Source organism: Sorex fumeus, unplaced genomic scaffold, assembly GCF_029834395.1.
Source record: "Sorex fumeus unplaced genomic scaffold, SorFum_2.1 ptg000128l, whole genome shotgun sequence".
Classification (NCBI taxonomy): domain Eukaryota; kingdom Metazoa; phylum Chordata; class Mammalia; order Eulipotyphla; family Soricidae; genus Sorex; species Sorex fumeus.
The window spans coordinates 29,418,199-29,445,152 of NW_026606185.1; the positions used below are offsets into that span (position 1 = coordinate 29,418,199).

Genomic DNA, 26,954 nt, shown 5'->3' on the forward strand with positions numbered 1-26,954 from the left:
CCCAGCTTTGATACCTGGGATCAGGTATGATTCCCCAAGAACCACCAGGAGTGATCCCTGAACGTAGACCCAAGAGCAATCATGGACACAGCTAGGTGAGACTCAAAATAAACAACTACACACACACACACACATACACACACACACACACAATTTTAAAACAAGCAAAAATGACATCAGAAAATTTGGGAAAACCATTGTATTCTTCTACACCTTTATCTTTTTTGTATCTGAAGGAGGGGCACACCTTTCAGTGTTCCGGGGCTATTTCCAGCTCTGTCTGAAGGCATGTTTCCCAGTGATGTGCAGGGAACCACAGTGCTAAGGATCAAACCAAGGCCTCCTGAATGCAAAGGATATATTCAGCCTGCATGTATCTACACCTACCCTGTAGTACCTGACCTACCCTTGGAGTATCTCTCCAGCTCTATTTTAAATTTTAAAAAGAACCAGAATATCTCTTCCATCATTTCCTCCTTAGTTTTACTCTCATTATTTCTCACCTCAAGATCACATGTACAATGACTTCATTTTTACTAAATCCAATAAATATTTGATCACAGTTTACCTGTGGTCTTTTCTGTTTAATACAAAAGTTTTAGAGATCACCTTTAATTTTATAGCAGAATATCAGGTATAAGAAAAGAACATTTTAGAGATCAGCAGTGGTAGGTGAAGGAAAAGGAAAAAATTTGAGAACAACATGTTTGTAGCTAAAAGAACTATGCATATGGGAGCCCCAATTCGTTCCCCAGAACCGCAGACTTCCATGCAACACACCAGGAGGAGCCCCAAGCACAACTGGGTGTGGCACAAAAACAAAAAGGCACGTTTGTGGGGGCCAGAGCAATAATACAATGGATAGGGTTGCACACGGCCAAGCCAGGTTAGGTTAAATCCCCATCATCCCACGTGGTCCCGAGCACCACAGGAGTAATTCCTGAGTGCAGAGCCAGGAGTAACACCTGAGCACTGCCAGGCATATCCTTAAACCAAACAAACCGGAAAAAAAAAAAGAGGAAAATTTAAAATACAAATCTTTCTAAGTAAAATGAAATTTAAAACCAGAAAAGTAGAAACTTCCTCAAAGAAGAAATACAAATAGCCAAAACGCACATGAAAAAATGCTCTGTATCAATAATCATCAGGGAGATGAAAATCAAAACAACCATGAGATCAACTCATGCCACAGACATGGCACACATTAAAAAAGAACAAGAGGAGGCTGGAGTGATAGAACAGCAGGTAGGGTGTTTGCCTTGTCAACCTGGGTTTGATTCCCAGCATCCCATATGGTCCCCAGAGCACCGCCAGGAGTAATTTCTAAGTGCAGAGCCAAGAATAACCCCAGTGCATCACCGGGTGTGACCCAAAAGCAAAAAATAAGAACAAGAACAGTGCTGGCATGAATGGGGGGACATAAGGACTCTCATTTATTTCTAGTGGGAATGCTGACTGGGTCAGCATTTTGGGGAAACAATATTAACATTCCTCAAAAAGGTCATATTGAGTTTCCATATGACCCAATAATACTGTTTCTGGGAATATACCTTAGGGGCCCCAAAACACAGTGCAAGTAAAATCATTTTCACTTCTATGTTTCTTGCAGTACTATTCACAAAAGTCATAATATGGAAACAACCCAAGTGCCCAAAAATAGAACAGTGCAGAATGAAGGTATGGTACATTTACACAATGGAATACTATGTAGCTGTTAGGAAAAGTGAAGTCATGAAATGTGCATATACATGAGTGGACATGGAGAGTATCATGGTGAGTGAAATGAGTCACAGGGAGAGGGACAGAGAATAATCACACTCATTGGTGGGATATAAAATTATAGTAAGAGAATAATATTCAAAAATACAAATGAGGGTCAGGAAAACTGGTCCAGTTTGCTGCAAGAAGGTAGGAGAATACTGTTAGGACAGAGAAGGAACCACTATGACAACGGTAGTTGGAAATGATCATTGGACAAGAACTGGGTACTAAAAGTAGGCAAAGTGATATACTAATACCTTTTCAGTAAGAGTACTGCAAACCACAGTGACTACTCTTTACAATAGCCAGAAACTGGAAGAAACCTGAATGCCCACGAACAGATGACTGGTTAAAGAAACTTTGGTACATCTACACAATGGAGTACTATGTAGCTGTTAGAAAAGATGAAGTCATGAAATTTACATACAAGTGGTACAACATGGAAAGTATCATGCTAAGCGAAATGAGTCAGAAAGAGAAGGATAGACATAGAAAGATTGCATTCATCTGGGGGATATAAAATAACAAAGTATGAGATTAATACCCAAGAATAGCTGAGATCAGCACCAGGAGGATTACTCCATAACTTAGAGGCCAGCCGGGTATCCTAGAGGAAAGGGCAGTTCAGATAGAGAAGGGAGCACCAAATAAAGGATGTTTGGAGGATCCTCCCAGGAGGGGAGATGCATGTCGAAAGTAGACTATGGACTGAACATGTTTGCCACTCAATGCCTCTTTTGCAGACCACAACACCCAAAAGGAGAGAGAGAACACAGGGGATTGCCCTGCCACAGAGGCAGGGGGGGATGGGGGGATGTGGGTGGGGGGGATATTATCCATGGTGGTGGAAAATGGGCACTGGTGGAGGGATGGGTATCTGATCATTGTATAATTGAAACCAAAGCACAAAAATTTGTAAATCTACAACTGTAAAAAAAAATAAAATAAAATAAAGGGAAAAAAATATTAAAAAAAAATTAATTAATTAAAAAAAAAAACCACAGTGACTAAAAGGAAAAAAGGGGGGGAAATAGAGAAGAAAAGTATCTGCAATAGAGGCAGGCTGACGGGAGGGGAGGGAAACTGTGGATATTGGTGGAGCAAAATGCACACTGGTAAAGGCATGGGTGTTAGAACATTGTATGGCTGAAACTCAGTCATAAACAACTTTGTATTTTTTTTTTTTAATTTTTTGAATCACAGCTGTCAATGCTCAGGAGACTGGCTCTGCACTCAGGAATTACTCTTGACGGTGCACCGAAGGAACATATGGGATGCAAGGAATAGAACCCAGCCATGTACAAGGCAAATGGCCTCCCCACTGTACTATCACTCTGGTCCCACAATTATGAACTCAGTAACTGAGTATCTCACTATGATTCAACAAAAAAAAAAAAAAGAAAGAAATTTTAATTGACTTGAAAAGATTTAAAAAATAAAAGAAAAATTCAGGGGTCATGGGAATATGCGTAAGGTGTAGCAAAACAAACAAACAAATATCCAAAGCAACTGTTAAGAGACTTTAAGGAAGACACTAAAACACAACAGTAGTAGAAGACTCCTCTATCACTACCACATTGCCCATCTAAGCAAAAACTCAACAGAACACATTGCCCTTAAGGGTAGAAAGAAACGAAGGAGATGAGAAGGGCCTAGTAAACATATATAGTTGAGTACATTCTTCTCCAGTATACCTGGGACCAGTGTATCTCCAAGACAAACCACATTCTAGGTCACAAGACGTATCTTCATAAAATCAAGAAGATAGAAATCATATCAACTGTCCTCTAATCCCAAGACTTTAGGGGGAAACCATGGCAGGGGAATGGGGGTGTGAGTAGCACTAGGACAGTGGTGGAGGATGTCGACACTGGTGAAAGGTGTGGTGCTAGAATATTTTGTGTATGAAATCCTACCACGTAACAGGTTTGCAAGCCACAGTGTCCAAAACAAAAATTTTTAAAAGTCAGGAACAGCATCAACCATTTACAGGTCATTAAAAAAGGGGTTGAGCATCCTCCCAGGAAGAGAGAAGCATGCTGAAAGTAGACTATAGACCAAACATGACTGTCACCCATTGCCTCTTTTGCCAACCACAACATCCAATGAGAGAGAGAGAACAAAAGGGAATACCCTGCCACAAAGGCAGGGTGGGATGGGGGGATGGGGGATGGGAGGGATACTGGGATCCGTGGTGGTGGGAAATGGGCACTGGTGGAGGGATGGGTATTTGATCATTGTATAATTGAAATTCAAGCACAAAAATTTGTAAATCTACAACTGTATCTCATGATGTCTCACTAATAAAAATTTTTGAAAAAGGCGGGGGGGGGGGCTGAGCAGCTTGAAAGGTAAAACTATCACAGATGTTAAAGAATAAAAGTCAAAGGAGAGACTTGCAAAATGATCATTCCAATTAACACTATCATGTTTACCGAACGGTTCCAACTTACAAGTCTTAAAAGGATATTATTTAAGAAAAGTTCTTTCCCTAATTCCACTTGAGAATTTAAATGCTTTCATTTTTAAAAGACTAATAAAAACACAAAGTACAGAATACCCAGAATACCATGTATAGCAAAATTACCTATTTGCATTTAAAAAAAGGGGGGGGAAATGTGTTTAGATTGACTTGTACTGCTTATTTTTGGAGGATTTGGGGACCATTCCCAATAATGCTATGGGTGGGACCAAAGCAATCGTACAGCATCAAGTAGGGCATTTCTCTTGCAAACCTGCCGACAAATTTCTAGACTATGTTTAAGATGACTGCACCAAAGGCTAGAAGATGGGGGAGGGGAGAGGGGCGCTAGAGCACTACTCCAAAGGGTAGGGTACTTGCCTTGCAAAATTCACCCGGGTTTCATCCCTGGCACTTCGCATGGTTGCCCAAGCCTGAGTGCAGAGGCAGCAGCAAGCTCTGAGTAGAGTCCAGGAGGAAAGAGAGAGAGAAGGAAGAGAGGAAAGGAAAGAGGGAGGAAAGAAAAAGAGCCCAATCTTGAAATAAAATGCCTTTGTTTTATTAATGCTTTACTATCATGTAGAAGAAACTTACTAAAATCTAACCTAATTCCAAATTCAGAAAGTATAAACATAAATTTCTCTTTTAGAAGAACTGTAAAAAAGCTTACAGTTGAACTCACATACAATGAATGGTAAACACCTTTCCTATTCACACAACCAGTTAAATGAAATAAAAGTGAAAATCTCCATTCTATGTCGCTGAGCCAGTTCAATCCCCGACATCATCCCATATGGTCCCCCAATCATACTAGGAGTAATTACTCTGAGCAAAGAGCCAGGAGTAATTCCTGAGCACCACTCTGTGTGTGTGTGTGTGTATGTGTGTGTATGTATGTGTGTGTGTGTGTTTTGGGGGGGAGGGAAGGAGACACTCTATTCTGGAAAACTCTAATAAACCTCAAATATATAATTCTTTTTCAAGGTCAAAATTCCCAATTTTTTAGGCCAGAAAATAGCTCAAAGTCCTACAGCATACTACTGGCCTTGCTTCAGAGTCACATAAATCTCGAAAGAGATCAAAAGCTGCATTTAAGCTTGGACCCACATATGGCTAAACAGACTGGGGTAAATCAGAGAGGGCCAGGTTAGTCTGGGCCCACCCAAACAGAGCGCCCCCCACCACCACCCCCAGCCACTTGCTTCCACAACCCAAAATTGCCGCCATACTCCCAGCCTGACTCCACTGTCCCAGAACGGACCTCACCAAAATATAATCTGCTGAAAATTTTGGTATACAGGTTTTGTGACTGAAATCTCCAGGCTTTCCTGGGGTCAGGACGGGTTACCTCCCCCCACCTCCCTGTAGTTCCAAAGCCTCGGCAGTCACATCCACACCCCAAAGCTTACACCCAATTGAAAAGCTACTCCAGCTTACCATCCTGATAAAAATACCAATTGCCCTGAACAAACACCATGACCTCTTAGCACCTGTATCGCAAACCATAATGCATAAGCGGAAAAGGAGAGAGAGAGCAAGAAGGAAAGTGCATCCCATAAAGGGAGGCTGGGGGTAGGTTAGTGGGGTTGGGGGATGGTTGTGGGGAAGCAGGGACACTGGTGCTGGGAAATAGACACTGGTGGAGGGATGGGTGCTGGATCATTGCATGACTGAAACCCAATTATGAACAGCTTTGTAATGGTCTATCTCACAGATATCCTTTTTTTAAAAAAAAAAAGAAAATTTTAAAGTGAAATAAAAAAAAAAGTCCTAGAATACATGCTTTCTATAAGGGAAACCCTGGTACAAGCCCCAACACCACAGTCCCCCACAGACCATCAGGAGTGACACCCAACCAAGCATACAGAGACATACACTGCCAGAGAGGTCCAAAATAAAAAGTCTTCAATTACAACTAGTATATTCTCCTTACTGGCAGACTGGTTGCATTCAGAATATAATATTAATCTAGTACAACTAAATTCATTTTTTCTATTCAAACCCACTCCCAATTCTGATAGTTTTCCTTCTAGCAAAATTGCTTCCCCCTTCAAAATTGTGTTGTTTTCCCAACGATAAAGTTATACTTCTATTTGGCCTAACATCCTAGCTTCTGTTTAAATTTCTCAAAATTCCTTCAAAATATTGGCATTTCTCAATGAAAACCAAATAATTTCAACTTTGGCAAATATTGGTACAATTTTTTTATATCAAAATACATAGCACTATAGCACTGTAGCACTATCCTCCTGTTCATCATTTGCTCAAGCTGGCACCAGCAACATCTCACAACAAATTGTGAGACTTGTTGTTACTGTTTTTGGCATAACAAATACATCACACGTAGCTTGCCAGGCTTTACAAGTAAAAAGAAATGTAGCAGTTATTGCCACTCAATGCCTCTCTTGCAAAACACAGTACCCAAAAGAAGAGAGAGAGAACAAGGGGGAATGCCCTGCCACAGAGGCAGTGTGGGACGGGGGGCGAAGGGGGATGGGAGGGATGCTGGGACCCGTGGTGGTGGAGAATGGGCACTGGTGGAGGGATGGGTACTTGATCATTGTATAACTGAAACCCAAGCACAAAAATTTGTAAGTCTATAACTGTACCTCATGGTGTTTCACTAATAAAAAAATTTTTAAAAAAATAAAGTTAAAATGATTACTGTGCTAAAAAAAAAAAAGAAATGTAGCATTAAAAAATATAAAATGGTAACTATGTAAAATGAGTCTAAAATAGTGGTGATGATGAGGCTGAGAGACAGTATAAGAGATAAGATGTTTGCCTTCCATGCAGCTGACCCTAGTTCAAATCTCCAGCACCATGTGGGTAGCACCTGGGTCATTCCTAAGCACAGGACCAAAAGTAGCCCCTTAGCAAAAAAAATAATAATAATAATAATAATAATGAAATGTAATGTTTCTTCTATTGCGATGTTTCTTAACCAAAAAATAAAATATTTTCACTAATTATAAATGGTTATAATTTCTACTACTCCATTTGACCTTATGGGAAATACAAGTTACAAAAATATAACACGAAGTTGAAGAGAAAATACCAAGTAGTAACTTGCAAACAGCCGATCTGGGTTCAATCCTCAGCACTCTGTATGATCCCATGAAGCCCCACCAGCAGTGATCCCTGAGCACAGGCCAGTATGGCCCAAAATCCAAATAAAAACAAAAAACAAAAACAAAAAACACAACTGGCCAGACAGTGGTGCTGGTGTACAGTACTGAGCACAGCTGCTTTCAACAGGCCACAGAGAGAGGGCGGAGGTTCTGATAACTGCCTCCCAGCTGTATTCCTGCTGGTTCCATATTATGATGCCCCAGTAATGCCAGGAGAGATCCCTCAGCAGAGAGCTGGGAAAAAGCCTTGAGCATCACTGGGGTGACTTAAAAACAAACAAAAAAGAAAATAATTAATGACATTTGCATGTCACTAAATTTTTTCTCAGATAATCATTCTTTTAATGAGTGTTATTTATATTAACATTCAATGTTTGTACAATTTAGAAACTATTTTAAAATAATTTTATCGTCCTTTTATTTGCTTCTTTGAACTTGTTTTAATTTAGAAATAGAAAAATTTACAAATATACTTATATATAACACATATAAAAGCTAAAAAGCTCATCAGCATCTTCAATTTCTTAATATAATGGGGGCCAGAGAGAACAGGCTGAGAATGCAGGAGACCCTGGTTTTCTCTCTCTTCCTTCTCTCCCTCCCCCTTCCCCTCCCTCTCCCTTCTCTTCCCCCCTCTCCCCCTCTCTCTCTCTTTGGTTTCTGGGTCACACTCAGCAATGCTCAGGAACTGTGCCAAGGGCTCCTGGCTCTGTGCTCAAGAATCACTCTTGGTGGGCTTAGAGGACCACAGTGTGGTGTTGGGGATGAAACTCAGGTCTGCTAGGTGGAAGGCAAAGCGCTCTACCAGCTATACTATCACTCCAGCCCCAGGTTCAATCTCTTGCACCACAAAAGCCCCTAGACAACCATAAAGAGAAACCCCAATTCAGAACATAGAGTTAACTCCCCTTAGCACCTCCAGGTGTGGCTTAAACAACCCCACAAAAAACAAGTAAAACACGTATGCGATGGGGTTCTGAGAAAACAAAGTCTGATGTGACAAATGCAACACAGACAAATCTTGCACTATAGCAAGATCAAAACTAAAAAATAAGTCTTTGAAACGACAAAAATAAAATAAACAAGAGGGATCACAAAATACTTCAAAGGAAAATGCACAATAAATAATTCAAAATAAATCGGCCATGATCATTGTCCTTGTCTACAGAAGGGAGCATTACATGACACACGCCATAACCCCCATAACTATGCCACCAGAACCCCACACTAGGCTGTTTCATTCATGGTGCCCCAGAGGAGGACGGTGAGACCCCTCCCCGCCTCAAGGGATCTAGCCCCAGCAGTCAAAAACCTCCAGAACTCAACCACTGCACACTCACGGCCACATGCTCAGGCCAAGCCCCACCCACAAGTGAATTTGTTCCTGGACCCCTAGGCCGCAGAAAACTCACATCTCATACCACCCATATACTCTAAGACTATGGCACCACATTTAGTGGGGTTTAAAAGTAAAAGGCAATTAATCAATGGCTGAATAAACAGCAATACTCCTACATTAAAATAAAAATAATAATAAAAAAAAAGTAGAAAGCAAACAATATTAGAGGAAAATATCTTTTTTACAGATACATACACACGTGTGTGTGTTTTACCGATACATACACGTGTGTGTGTGTGTGTGTAAGCACACAGGCCCAATCTTTAGCAACATGTTAGTGATCTCTTATAGAAGGGCTTAATGTCCCCTGGGTGAAATACAACAGTCTTCACACTATTTTGTCTAAGGAAACTTTCTTGGAACTTTTCAGCAGTTTTTCCTAACAAACAATACAAAATAAATTATTTCAGTTGTGCTTTGAGGCAGGGGTTGGGATTTGGGATAAAAACATCCGAAATATGGTGATGGGAAGGTGTAATGGTGGTGGGACTGATGTTCAAATATTAAATGTAATCAAATGTTATGAACTACTTTATAAAATAAAAAAATGAATAAAAGAAAAAGAAAAAAGCGATTTCTCAGCAGTGTTTTTTAGTTTTTGATATACATTTCTTGAATAAAGTTTAGACTTATTCCTAAGTATTTAATGTTTTTCAAGGCTTCTGGAATTTTTTTATTCTTTAATTGCTTATTGCTAGAATATTTAAATACAATGGTATTTTACTGTTTACCTTGTTTCCTGTCATTTCATTTATAAATAAAATTTCATTTCTTCTTTAAAAAGTCAATTAAGAAAACTATCTCTACAGATCCTCTAGAAAATAATTCTGTGATATTTCTTGAAGTTTATGCCAATAAATTTTAAAACTGAAGATAAAATGTTAAAAAAATGTTTACTGAAATAGGTAATTAATAAACATACATTGTCTTACAATCACAAAATAAAACCTTCTCACAAAGAGAACTCCAAGAATCCTGCTTTAGGAGACCTTTCCCATAATTTGGAAGTTTCCCTGCCTTACTTTCCCTTCCTTTCTGTTTCTTTAAATAAAACTTTTACTGAATTGGAAAAAAAAAAGAAAAAAACTCAAGAAAACTACAGATTCACATGGCTTTTAAAAGAATTTTATCATTTAGGCAACCAAATTTATATTGGGCAATTTTTCAGATAAAAGGGAAAAAAGTGGGAAAATGCTCCAGCTCATTTTATAGTCACAAACTTCAAAATAAAATGGGACAAGGGGAAGAAGTGATAAACTGAAGATTAAAGATTAGTTACATGAGCACAGATGTGAAATTCTTCAATAAAATTTTAATGAGAGCAGGGAAAGAGCAATAAATAGCACAATAGGTAGAGCGTTTGCCTTGCATGCAGCCCCCCTCAGCCCTCCACCTGTTGGTTCGGTCCCCCGCTCACATATGGTTCCCCAAGCCCACCAGGAGTGATTCCTGAGTGCAGAGCAAGGAGTAAACCCTGAACACCACCAAGTATAGTCCCAAAACAACATCAAACAAAAATTATAAGAGGGATAGGGAGGTAAAAAAAAAAATTAAGGCGGCCACATGGGAGCCTTGTGGACAGCAGGTATGAGCCGGGGGTGTGGGGGCGACTAAAACCTCATGGGAAGGGGGGCGTTCCGGTCCGTCCTTCATGCCCTACCGAAGTCACCAGTTGCCCCCCACGAGCGGCTCTCCAGCACAGCCACGGCCCCAGAAGCACAAGGACTTAATGCAGAACCCAGCAGCTTGGAGCAGAAAAGTGAACGGACTATGCGTTGATCCAGGCCATCAAGTCTGCCGGAGGGGAAAGGGTGTTGCCCCATTCGCCCTCTCCTCTCTGGAAAGAAAGATGGCGGCCACATGGGAGCCTTGTGGACAGCAGGTATGAGCCGGGGGTGTGGGGGCGACTAAAACCTCATGGGTCGGGGGGTGTTCCGGTCCGTCCTTCACGCCCTACCGAGGTCACCAGTCGCCCCCCGCGAGCGGCTCTCCAGCACGTCCATGGCCCCAGAAGCACAAGGACTTAATGCAGAACCCAGCAGCTTGGAGCAGAAAAGTGAACGGACTATGCGTTGATCCACCCATCAAGTCTGCCGGAGGGGAAAGGGTGTTGCCCCATTCGCCCTCTCCTCTCTGGAAAGAAAGATGGCGGCCACATGGGAGCCTTGTGGACAGCAGGTATGAGCCAGGAGTGTGGGGGCGACTAAAACCTCATGGGAAGGGGGGCGTTTCGCTCCGCCCTTCACGCCCTACCGAGGCCACCGGTTGCCCCCCGCGAGCGGCTCTCCAGCACGGCCACGACTCCAGAACACAGAAACCAATTTCTTAACTATCTGACTTTCAGTAGAAATACTTCCAGGGTCAATAGGTAAAATAGCAGAAATCCAAAACCAACATTTAATTCTTGAACCCAGCTGTAGAAAGCAAATCACTTCACAATGCTTTTTCAGCATGTCTGATTTGGGGGGGGGGGGGGGGGGGTAAACTCTAAATAATAGTGGTGAATCTTTTATTGAAACAATGAATCCAATCAAAGCAGATAGAGTGTAAACTAGAATTCATCTGCCTCACAGGGACGGGGAGGGGTGGGGCGTGGGGTTTTATTGGGGTTCTTCATGGTAAAAAATAAGTATTGGTAAAGGGAAATGTGTTTGATATTTGCATGACTGAGACATAAACCTGAAAGCTTTGTAACCTTTCCCACAGTGATTCAATAAAAAAAAATAAATTAAATAAAATAAAATTAAGAGAAATACAGCGATTTTTTAAAGCATAACCAAAAAAGAATGTAGAGTCACCCAAAGTTAACTAGAAAAATATGTAACATTAAGCATTGTAAACTATAAGCATATTAACAGGTTACAGGAAAAAACTGCTATAAAAATTTCAATAAAATTTACCATCCATTTAAGAAAGACACTAGTAGCACAACAGAAACAGAAGGGAACTTCCTTAATGTTCCTTAAAAGATTATCTACCAAAAATCTGCAGCATACTTAAAGGTCAAACTGTGAAAACTTTCCCTTTGTGATCAGGAACAAGATAAGGATGTCCTCTATCATCACTTCTATTCAGGAATGTACTGGAGAGGTCCTAGCCAGGGAAGTAAGGCAAAAGAAAGAAATAAAAGGTGTAAGGATTGGCAGGAAAGAAACAAAACTCATTATTCACATATGACATGTCTGTGAATATAGAAAACAGAAAGTATCAATAAAGAGACTGTTAGAAATGAGAGCTGAACAAGACTGAGATAAAAATAAAAATAATTTAAAATTACCTAAAAAAAAAAAAGAAAAGAAATTCAATGAAAGATGAATTTCATTTCATACAAGTCCTCTCCAGTGGAGAAGTTGTAGTAAAAGTCCATAAAGACATGAAACAACAATATATAAAATAAGGGGCCAGAGATAGTACAGCAAGTAAGGCACTTGTTTTGGCAGCAAGCTGACCCAGGTTCGCTTCCCAGCATTCCATATGAGCCTTCAAGCACTAATACCTGTGTGCAGAGCCAGGAGTAAACCCTGAGCATTGCCAGGTGTGACCCAAAAGCCAAATTAAAAAATATATATGTATATAATCATGATTTCAAGAATTCATTATTAGAAAAATATTGCTCCCCACACTGAATACAAGTAATTTTAATGAAAATCATAACAGGACTGTGTTGATACTTAAGAATATATGGAAATGTGGGGCCGGAGTGATGGCATAGCGGGTAGGGCGTTTGCCTTGCACGCAGCCGACCTGGGTTTGATCCCCGGCATCCCATATGGTCCCCCAAGCACCGCCAGGAGTGATTCCTGAGTGCAGAGCCAGGAACAACCCCTGAGCATCGCTGGGTGTGACCCAAAAAGCAAAAAAAAAAAAAAAAAAAAAAAAAAAAAAAAAAAAAAAAAGGAATATATGGAAATGCAAAGGAATAATAGCCAAATACAGTTTCAAAACAAAATAGAGTAAGACACTTTCTCTACTATGTCAAGTGGGACAAGACAGTGGAACTTATAGGAATTTATCAGTGGAACAAAAAATAAGAGATCATACATAGACCCAAACATACAGTGGACATATGATAAAGGGAGCAGGACAAAATTGAGAAAAGGTGTTTTTTTTTTTCATTGTTAGCACTGGTCCATATGAAAACAAGTAAAACTAAAGCATGCTTTAATATATACTCTTGTGGAGTTCATGCCCAATTCAATCAGCCTAATCAATGGCTGAATAAATAGCAATACTCCTACATTAACATTTAAAAAAAATAATAATAATATACTCTTCACAAAATGCTAGATAGTTGGTAATTACATACAAGCAACAATCATTTGAAAAATGACGTCAATTCAAAATAAAACACTGATAATATTATCCTGGTAGGATTTATGTTAAGGAGAAGTGTCTTATGTTTAGTGAATCTTGGAAATGTTAATATTTTACCCCGTAGTAAAAGCAAGTAAGCAAGTAAGCAACTATGTTACTAAGATACCAAGATTTTTAGACTTAGCAGTATATAAGATCAAGGTTAAGTAAAGAAATTTTCCTGAAGAAGAAATACCATTAATTCCATGAGTGAGGGAAGGGGAAAATATCCAGAGGTGCTAATGGCTTACTCCTGCTTGTGCTGACGACACCGTATGTGGTGCCAGAGATCAAACACACGTTGGCTATATCAAACAAGTCTACTGTCCTATTGCTTGACCTTAATTCCAATTTATCTTAGTTTTTAAAAAAAAGAAATCTTGTCCAGGGACCAGAAAAATAGTACAGTGGGTAGGGTACCTGCCGTGCACACAGCCAACCCACGTTCAATCCCCATCATCCCATATGGTCCCCTGAGCCCTCCAGGAGCAATTCCTGAGTGTAGAAGCCAGGAGTAATCCCTGAGCATCACTGTGTGTGACCCCAAAACAAAGAAACAAAAAATGTCTTGTCCTTTCAAAATACCTAAAAAAAAAAAAATGAAAGGTCAGAAGGCAGGTCAAAAGTCTCTAAATAGCAATTCCTATAGGAAAATAATTGTTTGATAAAACATCTGGGATGCAACAGTTTTAGGGCAGAAAATACCACCAAATATCTCTCAAAATGCTTATCCAAAGAAATTTTAGAAGAATACTGAGATAATGTAAGAAAGATATACAAATCAAATGAAGCGTTAATCAGTGATCGAAGATGAGATAATTAGTACAATGAGTTTGAGTACATTTTAAAATATTTTAAAATGTAAAGAAGTTCAAATGATAATAAAACCCTCCCTGCCAATAATACGGTAAGTTTCACAGGATGCTAGGAACCAACTTGCTACTATGGAATTGATAAAGGAAGAGAATCAAGTCTTTATGACTTTCCTGTAAAAGACTATTTCAGGATAACCGAACACTTGACAAAATGTCTTATTTTCTAATAGTATAGCTAATAAGTACAGCCTAATTATCAAATCAGAAATCCACTGTCCATCATCATTTGACCACAGAACTTATTAGAATTTATTAAAGGTAAGGTAAAGGCCCTCCCGTTGATCATCAATTTGCTCGAGCGGGCCCAGTAACGTCTCCATTGGAGACTTTGTTGTTAATGTGGTTGGCATATCAAATACGTCACGGGGAGCTTGCCAGGCTCTGCCGTGCGGGCGAGATACTCTCGGTAGCTTGCCGGGCTCTCCGAGAGGGGCGGAGGAATCGAACTCAGGTCGGCCATGTTGGCCGCTTGTAAGGCAAATGCCCTACCGCTGTGCGATATGGTAAACATCCATGAAAGCTAAAGTGAAAGGAAGATGGGGAATTTTAAATGGATTGATTATGCTGTTATCAACTATACCCACTGATCAATCCTGCATTACTAAAAATAAAACTGTTACTCTTGATGAGATAAAACAAGTAATACAAAGTAAAAAAACTAGATCTAACTGACTGAAAGTTTGATTAACTTCCCTATATAATTATTCTATAATAAGAGAAATGAGATGAAGGAACATGCTATAGGATAAGAATATACTCAATCAAATCACAAATGTGAGAAACTCTACAAAATAAAATGAGTTTCTTGAACAAATGAGAGAATAAAAACTTGTAAACTGATATAAAGAAAAGTTAAGACGTGAATGCAATATTGGCTTTTGTTTAGATTCTATGAGTTACTAAAATTGGGGGGAGGGGGTTCTAGATGAATGGAGGAAAACTAAAACTAGCCTGGATACTAAAAGACATTAAGAATTATGCTTAGTTTTTTGTTTAGGTATAGAAAAACAGTCGTTACTCGCTAGATATACATAAGCAAAGATTTACTAATGTAATTATATAATGTTCTTAGATTTTTTTAAAATACTATAGATATATTCATAAATAGCTTGCACAATTATAAATTACAGTAAATTAAGTATGAGGGTACATGGCTAAGCGAACAAACATATGAACAATTCTGGTATATTAATTCAAATTATGTATGAAGAAAAAACAAGATTTTTAGATCACATAGAATATCTTCATATTCTCAGAAGGTAGGATTTGTTAAAAAAAAAAAAACACAAAATTCATGAAACAAAAAATATATACCATACATAACTTACAAAGACTGTCTACTTTGCATTATTTTAGAGGTACTTACTGCTGGCAAAAGAGACTGCATATTTTGATTAGAATCTGCTATTGTAGCAAGGTAGACCAAATTTGTATGTAACATTTGCTGATACCTATAAAAAAAAATATTGACATTAAAAACTCATTTTCTTCCTAGCTGCTTAAATAGACAAATTTCTAATTATTTTTCAAGTTAAAGACCTGTTACATGACTATCAAAAGCATTTCAAGTTTTCCTAGTTCTTCTGTAATGCTGTTCCAAACATACTTGACCATAATGAACACAGGTATTATCATGTGTGAGATAGTGTTAAAGTCCTGGGGGCACTGATTGAAAGGACTGGTCTGAGACATTATATGTCTGAAACTCAATGATAAATAACTTTGTAATTTCACAGTGACTAAATAATTTAAGTAACAACAGTTTTGTATTGTAAACCATAATGACCAGGGAGGGGAGGGGAGGGGGAGAGTTGGAGAGAGGGAGAGAGAAAGAGAGGGGGAAGGAGTGAGAGAGAGGGGGGAGGAGAGAAGAGAAAGAGAGAGAGAGAGAGAGAAGTGCCTGTCAGAGGCAGACTGGGGAGTGGGGGTAGTGGCGGAAAGGAAACTGGGGACACTGGTGGTGGGCTATGTACACTATTGAATGGATGGTACTGGAACATCCTGTGACTGAAACCCAATCATGAACAACTTTGTAACTGTGTATCTCACAATGATTAAAAAATATATATAAATAATTAAGTGATGATAAAAATATTTAATAAGGTTTTATATACTTGTATGTTTCATTTACTCCGTAAGCCAACATCTTAAGGTAAAAAAAAAAATCCTATTTTCTAAGAATTCACCAAGAAAATTCTCATTTTCTTATTTGGAAAATTAGAAATTTTGCATTTAAAAAAGAAATCACTGACAAGAAAACTGAGATTTAAAAGGCTAATTGCTTAGCTTCATAAATCCAGTAACTCATATTGTTATGTGCTGGTTCAACACTTATTATGTTTGCTCTTTTTAAAAAAGAAAAATGTGGGCTTCCCCAGAGTGTCCTCTACAACAGAGCCAAAATCCTGGCCCGCACTTTTTTTTTAAAAAGACCTCAATGAAATGACTATGGGAATCCCTTCCTTTTCCCATTTCATGTCTCCAAACACCTCAAACCCAAGTACAGTCACACTACTCTGCTAAAATGTCAGAAAGGGGGTAGTCACTATGTTTTTCTCCTTCTGGCTCCAGTAGCAATGACAAATTCATATATTCTAGCTCTTTCTACTATCCATATATTAGGACTCAGAACAAAGAAAATAAAAGTATCCTCCAGTTACAAAAAAAAAAGAGTATGTTAAAATAGAAATCAGGGGCTGGAGCGATAGCACAGCAGGTAGGGCGTTTGCCTTGCACGTGAAATAAAAGACAGGACAGCAAAATCACTAAGAATTAACTTAACAAAATCATAAAAACATAAAGCAAATCTTCATTACTGGAATTAAAAGGTTAAACATATGATTGTAATCATGCTTACAAATTGTCTTGATAAGCCTCTCTTCATAACTTTAAATTAGCTCAGATGAAACAGGATTAAAATTGCTAATGATCCAATTACTAACATTAGGAAATGCCCAAAATAGCACTGTACCACTGTCCTCCCGTTGTTCATCGATTTGCTCGAGCGGGCACCAGTAATGTCTCCATTGTGAGACTTGTTATTACTGTGTTTGGCCCCTCCCATACTCCACAGCAGCCTCAGGGGAGCCTTGCTGTGCCAAGTCCCGACACTTAAGGCCCAAGCAGGAGGGACAGTGCCCTGTGCTGGACTCAGGACCCCTTGCTGCATCCTGTGTGTTTGCTTCTGGGGTCCCCGCTCAGGGACTCGCTTGCTTCACTACCATTGGGTCTGACTCATCTATTAAGCTTGTGTGTATGTCTTTGGAGGGCTGGAGCGATAGCACAGTGGATAGGGCATTTGCCTTGCAGGCCCAAAATAAAAACTTAAAATTTGCATGGAATTATTAGGCTTTAGAATTCCATTTGACATTAAAACACAAATTAATGAGAATCCATTAATAGCTTTCGTGAAATATTCTAATATAGATCTTACAGGAAGTAATTTTCTCAAATACACATCATACAAGGAAACGAAATAAATTCATTATTGTGTTACTTTCCTACTATTTCAGAAACAGCTACACTACTTTTTTCTCATTTTTTCTCATTGAAAATAAAGACATTAACAACACTATGCTTTTTATTTACTTTGTGCTGACTTACTAGCATACAGATGATATAGAGAAAACTGCATTATGTGTACAACTTGATTAGTTTGGACATAGACAAACATCCCTGATAACATCACCACAACCAAGATGATTCAACACTTCCCAGTTTTGTTTCCCTTTGTTTTCTTGTTGATGTTTTAAAACAAATCTAAGTAATGTTTCTCCACACAAATACACCATGGTTGCCCAGATTTTATTTAGTTTGTTAGAGATACCTTACATAAACAAGGAACAGGAATCATTGCATTGTACTGAATTATTCATTATGGTTAATTATGTGTTGAAATTCTTCAAAGAGCACAAATAGGCACCACTACAACATATAACCTATCTCAAGGTCTCAATGAATACTCACTTTTCAACTTATACTCAAATGAGATGTGATCACTTCATAAAAAAATAGAAATACAAAACATGATATTAGTTATATATGATCCCTTAAAACTGTGACCACCAAGGAAGGGGTCAGAGAGATAGCATAGTAAGACATCTGCCTCCACGAGCCAACCCGGGTTCAATTCCCAGTCCCCCATATATATGGTCCCCTAAGCCCCTCAGGATCAATCCCTAAGTGCAGAGTAAAGAGGAATTACTGAGCACCACAGGGTGAGGCCCAAAAATGTATAAGCTGAGTATAGGACTCAGGACAGCCTGGGCAAGGCCAGGCACCACAGGGCCCTCCTCAGAACCACTGCTCTTAGTTGGCTAAGAACCACAGGGAGTAGTTCTAGGCCATCCAACACTGGGAAGTACTATCCATAACCTACTTTTTAAGTTTTAAAAGTCAAAAAGCTCTGGTTTGCTGATCGAGCTGCTTATTGGCCATGATCCCAGAGACTCAGAAACAAATCTCGGAACCCAGCGGCTTTTGGCAGAAATCCCTCCAGATTTAATTATTAAAACTTCAAAATTCCAAGGGGCTAGAGCGATAGCACAGCGGAAGGGCGTTTGCCTTGCACACAGGCAACATGGCCAACCCGAGTTTGATTCCGGCAAGCTACCGAGAGAATCTCACCCGCACGGCAGAGCCTGGCAAGCTACCCATGACGTATTCAATATGCCAAACACAGTAACAACAAGCCTCACGATGAAGATGTTACTGGGCCTGCTCGAGCAAATCGATGAACAACGGGAGGACCGTGACCAGAATTCCAAAATCGCAGGGTTGGAGCAACAGCACAGCAGGTAGGGCATTTGCCTTGCACGCAGCTGACCCAGGTTGGATTCCCAGCATCCCATATGGTCCCCTGAGCACCACAGGGGTAATTCCTGAGTGCATGAGCCAGGAGTAACCCCTGTGCATCGCCAGGTATGACCCAAAAAGCAAAAAAATAGAACTCCAAAATTGCACAGCCACTATGGTGGCTGCACGACATCATATGCAATTCATAATCAGCAATAGAAAACAAATTGTCTAATATTGCCTTTTCAGCTGATTTGAGTGTTGGGGTAAAGTCCCAAATAACAATGGTGGGTCTGGTTTCAAAATATTGAATGTAATCAAAGTAGAGAGAGAAATGTGGAAATCATCTGCCACACAGGTAGGGGGAGGGTGTGGGATGAGGGGTTTTTGGTGGTGGAAAATGTGCACTGGTGAAGGGACAGGTGTTTCATCACTGTATGACTGAGACTTAAACAGAAAACTTTGTAACTGCTCTCTCGGATGATTAAAAAAAAAATAAAGCCAAAGAGTAGATCAAGAGGTAATTTAAAAGACACATTTTGCACAAGGGAGCCCCAGGTTCCCCAGCCTGTGGTCCTCAGAGCACCAGCAGGAGCAGGGCCTTTTTGTATGATCCAAATGGCAATAAGCTTATTCTAACATAATTAAAGATTAAAAGATGAAAAAAATAAACAGTATATTCATATCCTTATGTAATCTTATGTAAGTTTCTATAATAGATCACCTACAGGGGATGGAGTAATAACACAACGGGCAGGTTGTTTGCCTTGCATGCGGCAGACCCAGGTTCAATTCCCAGCATCCCATATGGTCCCCCAAGCACCTCCAGGAGTAATCCCTGAGTGCAGAACCAGGAGTAACCCCTGTGCATCGCCAGGTGTGACTCAAAATGCAAAAAAAAAAAAAAAAAAAAACCTAAAAAAGTAAATATATATTAAATTAAAAATCATTTTTCTTTTTAAAGCAGAATAGCATATTGTGGGGGGATGGAGGTGCCTGAGTGATAGTACAGTGCAAAGGGTGTTTGCCTTGCACGTGGCCAACCAGGGTTCAATCCACAGAACCCCATATGGTCCTCCCAGAATAGCCAGGAGTAATTTCTAAGTGCAGAGTTAGGAGCAACTCCTGAGTATTGATGGGTATGGCACCAAAAATAAACAAAGTATAAAATATATGTAATTTTGGGTCTGGAACGATAGCACAGCGGGGAAGGCGTGCAGTCTGCTGCGTGGTGGTCTGCACTATCTGGGGCCCACCTTGCCCCGGCAGTGTCGTCATTGTCATCATCCCACTACTGCACCTGTCGGTTTTAAAGGCTTTTTATCCTGCCGCGAATCAGATGCATCGCCTTGAGCGCAGTGATTCAGACTTTATGTACTTTTGTATGTTGTAATATTTCTTCAATAAATCTCCTATAAAGCGCAAAAAAAAAAAAAAAAAGCAAGCAGCCAACCCATGTTTGATTCCCAGCATCCTATATGGTCTCCCAAGCACCGCCAGAAGTAATTCCTGAGTACAAAGCCAGGAGTAACCCCTGAGCATCGCTGGGTGTGACCCAAAAAGCAAAAGTAAATAAATAAATTAAATATATGTATTTTTTATTCCATCAATACTACACTTACCAATGAAACAATGTACTCTTTTGATGTACAGACACTATTTCTACATTATGTTAATGAAAGAAAATTAAAGACATGAGCTAAGGCAAATAAAAGATATACTCAACATTTTTATGATTGATGATGGCAATGTCCTACTACTGAGATATTCCCAAATACCTTCTTTCTCTTTGGGGGCTACATCTGGTAGTACTCAGGGCTTATTCCTGGTTCTGTATTCTTGCAGTCCTTGGGGCCCATAAGCAGTGATAAGAATTGAACCTGGAGTCAGTTTCAAGTACTTTAACCCTGTACTATCACGTCAGCACTAAAAACTCATTAATTACTAATGCATTAAATGAGAAACAGCTAGCCAAGAAACAGTTAACTTCCCCAAATTCCACTATAAGTGCCTACATATATTTATTACTGTAATTACAAGATGAAAACAAGAAAATCAGACTTCATTTTTTTCAAAAAGAAACTAACTAGAAGCTGTGGAAGTTGTGTTTCAAGTAAACAGAATTGTAAATAATTTATAGGATAAAAACCATCTTCCTCACTAGAGGTTTAAAACTAAATCCCTGGGGCAGGAGAGATAGTACAGAACAGCAGGTAGGCCCTGCACAGGGTTGGCCCAGGTTCAGTCCCCAGCATCCCATATAATACCCCCTATACTCCCAGCACCACTGAGAGTAATTTCTGAATGAGGAGCCAGGAGTAACCCCTAAGGATAGCCAGTGTAGCCCAAATTAAAAACTTACCAAATTCCTTTACTTTATGATACGTGATTTATTTTTCCTTAAAAACTAGAGTACTCTAAAATATTCTAAAGTAAGAACAACTGTAAGCAAGCACCACATGTAGCACTGTAGCACTGTCCTCCCATTGTTCATCGATTTGCTCAAGCAGGCATCAGTAACATCTCCATTGTGAGACTTGTTGTTACTGTTTTTGGCATATCGAATAGTCATGGGGAGCTTGTCAGGCTCTGCCGTGCAGGCGGGATACTCTTGGTAGCTTGCCGGGCTCTCCGAGAGGGATGGAAGAATCAAACCTGGGTTGGCCACATGCAAGGCAAATGTCCTACCTGTTGTGCTATCGCTCCAGCCCAAGCACCACGAGTAATAAAAAATTCTAACATTATCAGATTCTTTTTTTTGTTTGGAGGGCGGGGTTCAGGCCACATCCAGCTATGTTCTGGGGTTACTCCTGGCTCTGGGCTCAGGAATTACCCCTGGCAGTACTCAGGGGACCACATGTGAGGCCAAAGATCAAACATGGGTCAGCTATGTGCAAGGCAAATGCCCTCACTGCTGTACTATCTCTTAGTCCCAAATATTACCATTTTAAAGAAAATGATAAACATTTTAAAGGAAAAAGCAAACATTTTAAAGAGAAAAAAATAAGTGATAAAACATTTCAAAGGAAAAAGGATCTGTGTATAAATCCCCCCAAGTGATTCAATGAGTCCAAGATGTAAGCGGGAGATGGGGAGGAAAAGCTGAGCACGATAGAGTAACGCATACAAAGGCAGTAGTGATGGAAACCCCACTGCCCAGTCACTATGGCGCTTGTTCTCAATTTACAAACTTCTAGTTTTCTAAAACAGGACACTTTCACAAAAATATTGAAACAAAGTTTTTAATGTATAAGAACACCATTTCAGACAAAATTATTACTATGTAAACAACTTAAACACTGAACCATCTATTTCTCAAAGGCTGTCTTTTGTTGGTATTTTTCGTTATTTTCTTGTCTTTGGTTTTTGGTCCCATCTATTGATGCTCAGGGGTTACTCCTGCACTCAGGAATTACTTCTGGCAGTGCTCAGGGAACTCTATGAGATGCCAGGGATCAAATCCAGGTGAGCCATGTGCAAGGTGTCTTATGTGCTCTACGATTTCTTCAGCCCTTATCTTCTTTTTGCTTCTCCTACTTCAATAAACTAGAACATTTATTAATGTTGAAAGAAATATTATCTGAATTCACAAACCAACTCTAGCAACTTGACAAGGAACAGCTGAAGAACTCTATGAATAAAAATAAATCCATCTGTACAACAGAGATTAAGATTCTACCTCTCACTGTCACTGTCCTCCCGTTGTTCATCAATTTGCTCAAGCGGGCCCAGTAACGTCTCCATTTTGAGACTTGTTACTGTGTTTGGCACATTGAATACGTCACAGGTAGCTTGCCAGGCTTTGCCGTGCAGGCGAGATACTCTCAGTAGCTTGCCGGGCTCTCCGAGAGGGGTGGAGGAATCAAACCTGGTTCGGCTGGCTGGCTGCACACAAGGCAAATGCCCTACCACTGTGCTATCACTCCAGCCCATTCAAATAACAGGAGCAATAAAAAAAATCTGGAAAAATCTAGAAATATAATGAGTAACAGTATAAACTTCTGCTAACACAAGCTGGAAAAATAGAATCTAAATTGGAACACAGTGCCATATAGCTATTAACAGAGCACTGTTAAAACAATGCTACAAGTATGATATACCAAAGAAGCTTAATATATATTCAAAAGAATAACAGGACCAGTGAGATAATAAAGCAGAGAAGGTACTTTGCCTTGCATAAGGTTTACCAGTTTCAATCCCAGGCATCCCATATGGTCACCTGAGACCAGCCAGGAGTGATCCATGAAAGCACAGCCTAGAATAAGTCCTGAGCATCCCCGGGTGTGGCCAAACAAATCCCACCCTCCCCCCCCACAAAAAAAAGTAATCAGGCCCAAATTGAAGAGGATTCTACAAAACCACTGCTCTTTACTACTCAACCATGTCAACATCATGACAGAACAGTGTCATACTAATGTATATTCAGAAGACAACTAATGACAACATTTTAACCTACACAGGATCCTGGAAATAAAAAAAAATACGTTTTGGGGACAAATAAACTGCAAGAGATGTCTAAATAGACTGAAGATGTAGTACAGGAAGTAAGGGACTTATACTATACAACCCCAGCACCAAATATGATTCCCTAAGCATCAACAGAATCACTCCTGAGCAGAGAGCCAGGAAAATCACCTGAGCACCACTGGGAGCGGCCAAAACCTTACCCCCCCCCCCAAAAAAAAGAGTCTAAAGATTAGATGATATAGTTTGCATTAGTAAATTTAAGAATTATACTATTTAAGAATTTGTGCTTGTTTCTATGAAAGACACTAAGGTTATTAATGATAAGGAAGTCATATTCTCTAAAGGGGGTATTTTGAGCCCCATGCAACAGTGCTTGGGATACTCTTGGCTCGGCAGTCACAAATTACTCCTGGCAGTGATCCAGGACCCATCTTTGGTGCCAGGAACCAAAATGGAGTCGACTTCATGCAAGGCAAGACCCTCATAACCGTACTATCTCTCCAACCCCACGGTGATAAGCTTATTCTCAAATATTTCAGAAAAGGAATACGGGTACAAAATCAATGACGAAGCAAATGGGCTAATGTTATTATCTGACTGATTTCTGAGAAGGACCCTTAAATATTTTCAGAGAGAAACAAAGTTTTTGTTTTTAATATTTAATAAACATTTGGGGGGTGAGGGGGAGATTTATGCATACCCAGTGATGCTTAGGGACTACTCCTGACTCTGTACTCAGGGATCAGTCCTGATGACACTCGTGACCATATGCAGCGCTGTGGATCAAGCCAGGATTCACTTCATGCAAGGTAAGAGCCTTTATGCCTGAATTACTGTCGGCCCACATGGCAACTTCTCCTTATGCTACTTTTTTAGGGGGCTCTGGGGAACTTCCCAAGAAATGCTCCAGAAGTTGGGGTCCCATCCCAGAACAGTGGCTGTCAGTGCCATGCAGTTCAATGCTCAGTATGACACGGCAGTGCCCAAGCCCTAGAGGTGAAAAGGAGCCACCATAACCATACCTGGTGGTACTGGCTGGGATTCACACAGCCAGATCTGTGCTCCAGCCCTCTGAAATATCTTACAGCTCATTTTGTACCATCGTGTTTTTCTTTTTCTTGTACTATCTTGAAGTTTTATTTTAAAAAGCAAAATTCTTTCAATTATTTTATAAAATAAAATTTTATAAAAGAAACCACTTTTCATTAACCAGATGATATAATTAATATACATTGCTGGCACAGGTGATTAAAAATCAAATCTCCAGGGCCAGAGAACACAGCATGTAGGGCACCTGCCTTGCATGCAGTCAACCTGGTTGGATCCCTGGCATCCCGTATGGTCCCCGAGCCTGCCAGGAGTAACCTCTGAGCAATGAGCTAAGAGTAAGCCCTGACCACTGCCAGGTATGGCCCAAAAACAAAATAAAAACGAAACAAAAAAAAAATGTCTCTGAAATCTGGAAGGCAGAAAGCAAACTAATTAAAAAAAAAAAATCGACCTGCTCTTCAAACCGATGTTCTCCCTTGAACACTAGCTTGATTGTCTGTTTCTTTGCCTTTGCTTACCTGTTTCCACTCGGTTCTCTCTTGAATTTGTACTTCTGCTTCTCGCCCCTCACATCTTTCTAAATATATTTCACTAGGGGCCAAAGCAATAGTACAGTGGGGAGGGTGTTTGCCTTGCGTAGTGCTGGCCCAGGTTCGATCCCGAGTATACCAAATGGCCCCATGAGCACCACCAGAGCATTTTATTGAGTGCAGAGCCAGGAGCTACCCCTGAGCCTCACCACGGCCCCAAAACCAGAAATAAATACAAATTAAGTTTAGGAATACTAACTTATTATAAATAAAACATCTACCTAAAAATGTTAATACAGATCTGATCTCATCATAGGAAAATATTGGGTAAGTAGTTACCAGACTGTTGACAGTAACTCTGTCCAGTGAAAAGAGCAAGAATAGGAAATAAAGAGTAACACTTTTTCCTTCTACGCTTATCAAGGGATCTCCAAGAGAAGGGCTGTGAGAATCACCTTGGCTGGGAAATAAGTTCATGGCTTATTTCCAGGCAGGCACTTTTAAGGCACTGAGCAACCCTCTGGGCACCAAAACAGTAATTTCATTTTTATCTCTAACATTTTAATACTCTGAATTTTTTGTAATGACCATGTACTATTTCAATTCAAATATAATTTTGATAGATGGGGAAAGAATAGAAACTCAAAACATAAAAAGAGAGAAAAGATGAGTAAAGGGTTAACAAGCAAACAGCAAAGCATGAGCAAAGCATGAAAATAATGCCTAAGAAAAGGTAGTACAGCAGAGACAGGATAGCAGGTACAGGAGAGCATCCAGGTTCAATCCCTGGCATCCCTTCTGGTATCCCAAGCCACACCAGGAGTGATCTCTGAGCAAAGCAGGAGTAAGCCCTGAGCGGGCCTCCTTACCCAAAAAAAAAAAAAGAAAGAAAAGAGAAAAGCTACAGTTGCAGGGAAAACATGATATATATTGGGAAGATAATGTCCTAAAATAAATACCAAAATAAATTTTAAATTGACAGCAGAATAATCTAGAGCTATACTAATATAGTAGGTCACCAATCACTAAAATACAGATAGTCCAAAATGTTTTACAAATACAAAGGTAATCTGGCAGTGACATCTTTCAGCATACTTATCCACAAGGTTGTTTCAGCTGACCCGGCAGCTGTCCCATTTCTCCCTTACCTCTCCATGTGCAGACAGTGCTCCCCAAATAGAGATAATTCTAATGCAAGTATAAGAGCAGCTACACCCTGTGGCCCCCGCCCCCAAATCACCACTACTACTGAATGTCCAAATAAGCTTTCAAAACGTTGTTAGTTTTCAAAGGATGTCAAAGACCTTAATATAAAACAATGAAATGCAGGGACAGAAAATAAAGTATAAGGCACATGCCTCGAATACAGCAGATACCATTTTGATTGGCACCTAAGCACAGCCAAGAATGAATGCTGAGCAGAGCGAAGTAAACCCTGAGCACTACAGTGGTTGGTTCAGAAACAAAAAAAAAAAAAAAATGCAAACAAGGGTTGGAGAGTTAATACAGGGTTAAAGCGCTTCCTTATACAGCCAACCCTGATTCAATCCCCAGCAGCACCAGGAGTGATCCCTTAGCACAGATCCATTAGCACTCCCAACTACCCCCAAAATAAATAAGCAAAAGAAACCTTTTGAGCCAGAGAGATAGTACAGGAATAAGACACTTTGCCTTGCATGTGGCCAACCCAACTCAACTGCCAGCATCAAATATGGTCCCCCGCCTAGCACTACCAAGAATGACCCTGAGCAGAGAGCCAGGAGCCAGGAGTAAACCCTGAGCACAGCCCAGGTATGGCCCAACAACAACAAAAAAATAATACACAAAATCTTAATACTCTTATATTACATACTAAAGTATTATTTTGAAAATAATGGGTGAACCATAAAAATCAGAATTTCACCTTTGACTTTTTCCTTAACGTGCCTAATCACTGTCACTGTCCTCCCGTTGTTCATCGATTTGCTCGAGCTGGCCCAATAATGTCTCCATTGGAGACTTTGTCGTTACTGTGTCTGGCATATCGAATACGTCACGGGGAGCTTGCCAGGCTCTGCCGTGCGGGCGAGATACTCTCGGTAGCTAGCGGGGTCTCCGAGAGGGGTGGAGGAATCGAACTCGGGTCAGCCATGT

At 40.0% G+C, this 26,954-nt stretch overlaps 1 protein-coding gene across 4 annotated transcripts in view; it reads right to left on the minus strand.

Moving 5' to 3' along the window:
- The window catches only part of SS18 (SS18 subunit of BAF chromatin remodeling complex), a 69,111-nt gene that overhangs the window by 37,524 nt on the left and 4,633 nt on the right, over positions 1-26,954 (minus strand). For all 4 annotated transcript variants that reach the window (XM_056137904.1, XM_056137903.1, XM_056137902.1 and 1 more), the window contains exon 3: positions 15,347-15,431. In XM_056137904.1, coding sequence (XP_055993879.1) covers positions 15,347-15,431 — 85 coding nt within the window. The remainder of the gene's footprint in view (positions 1-15,346; positions 15,432-26,954) is intronic.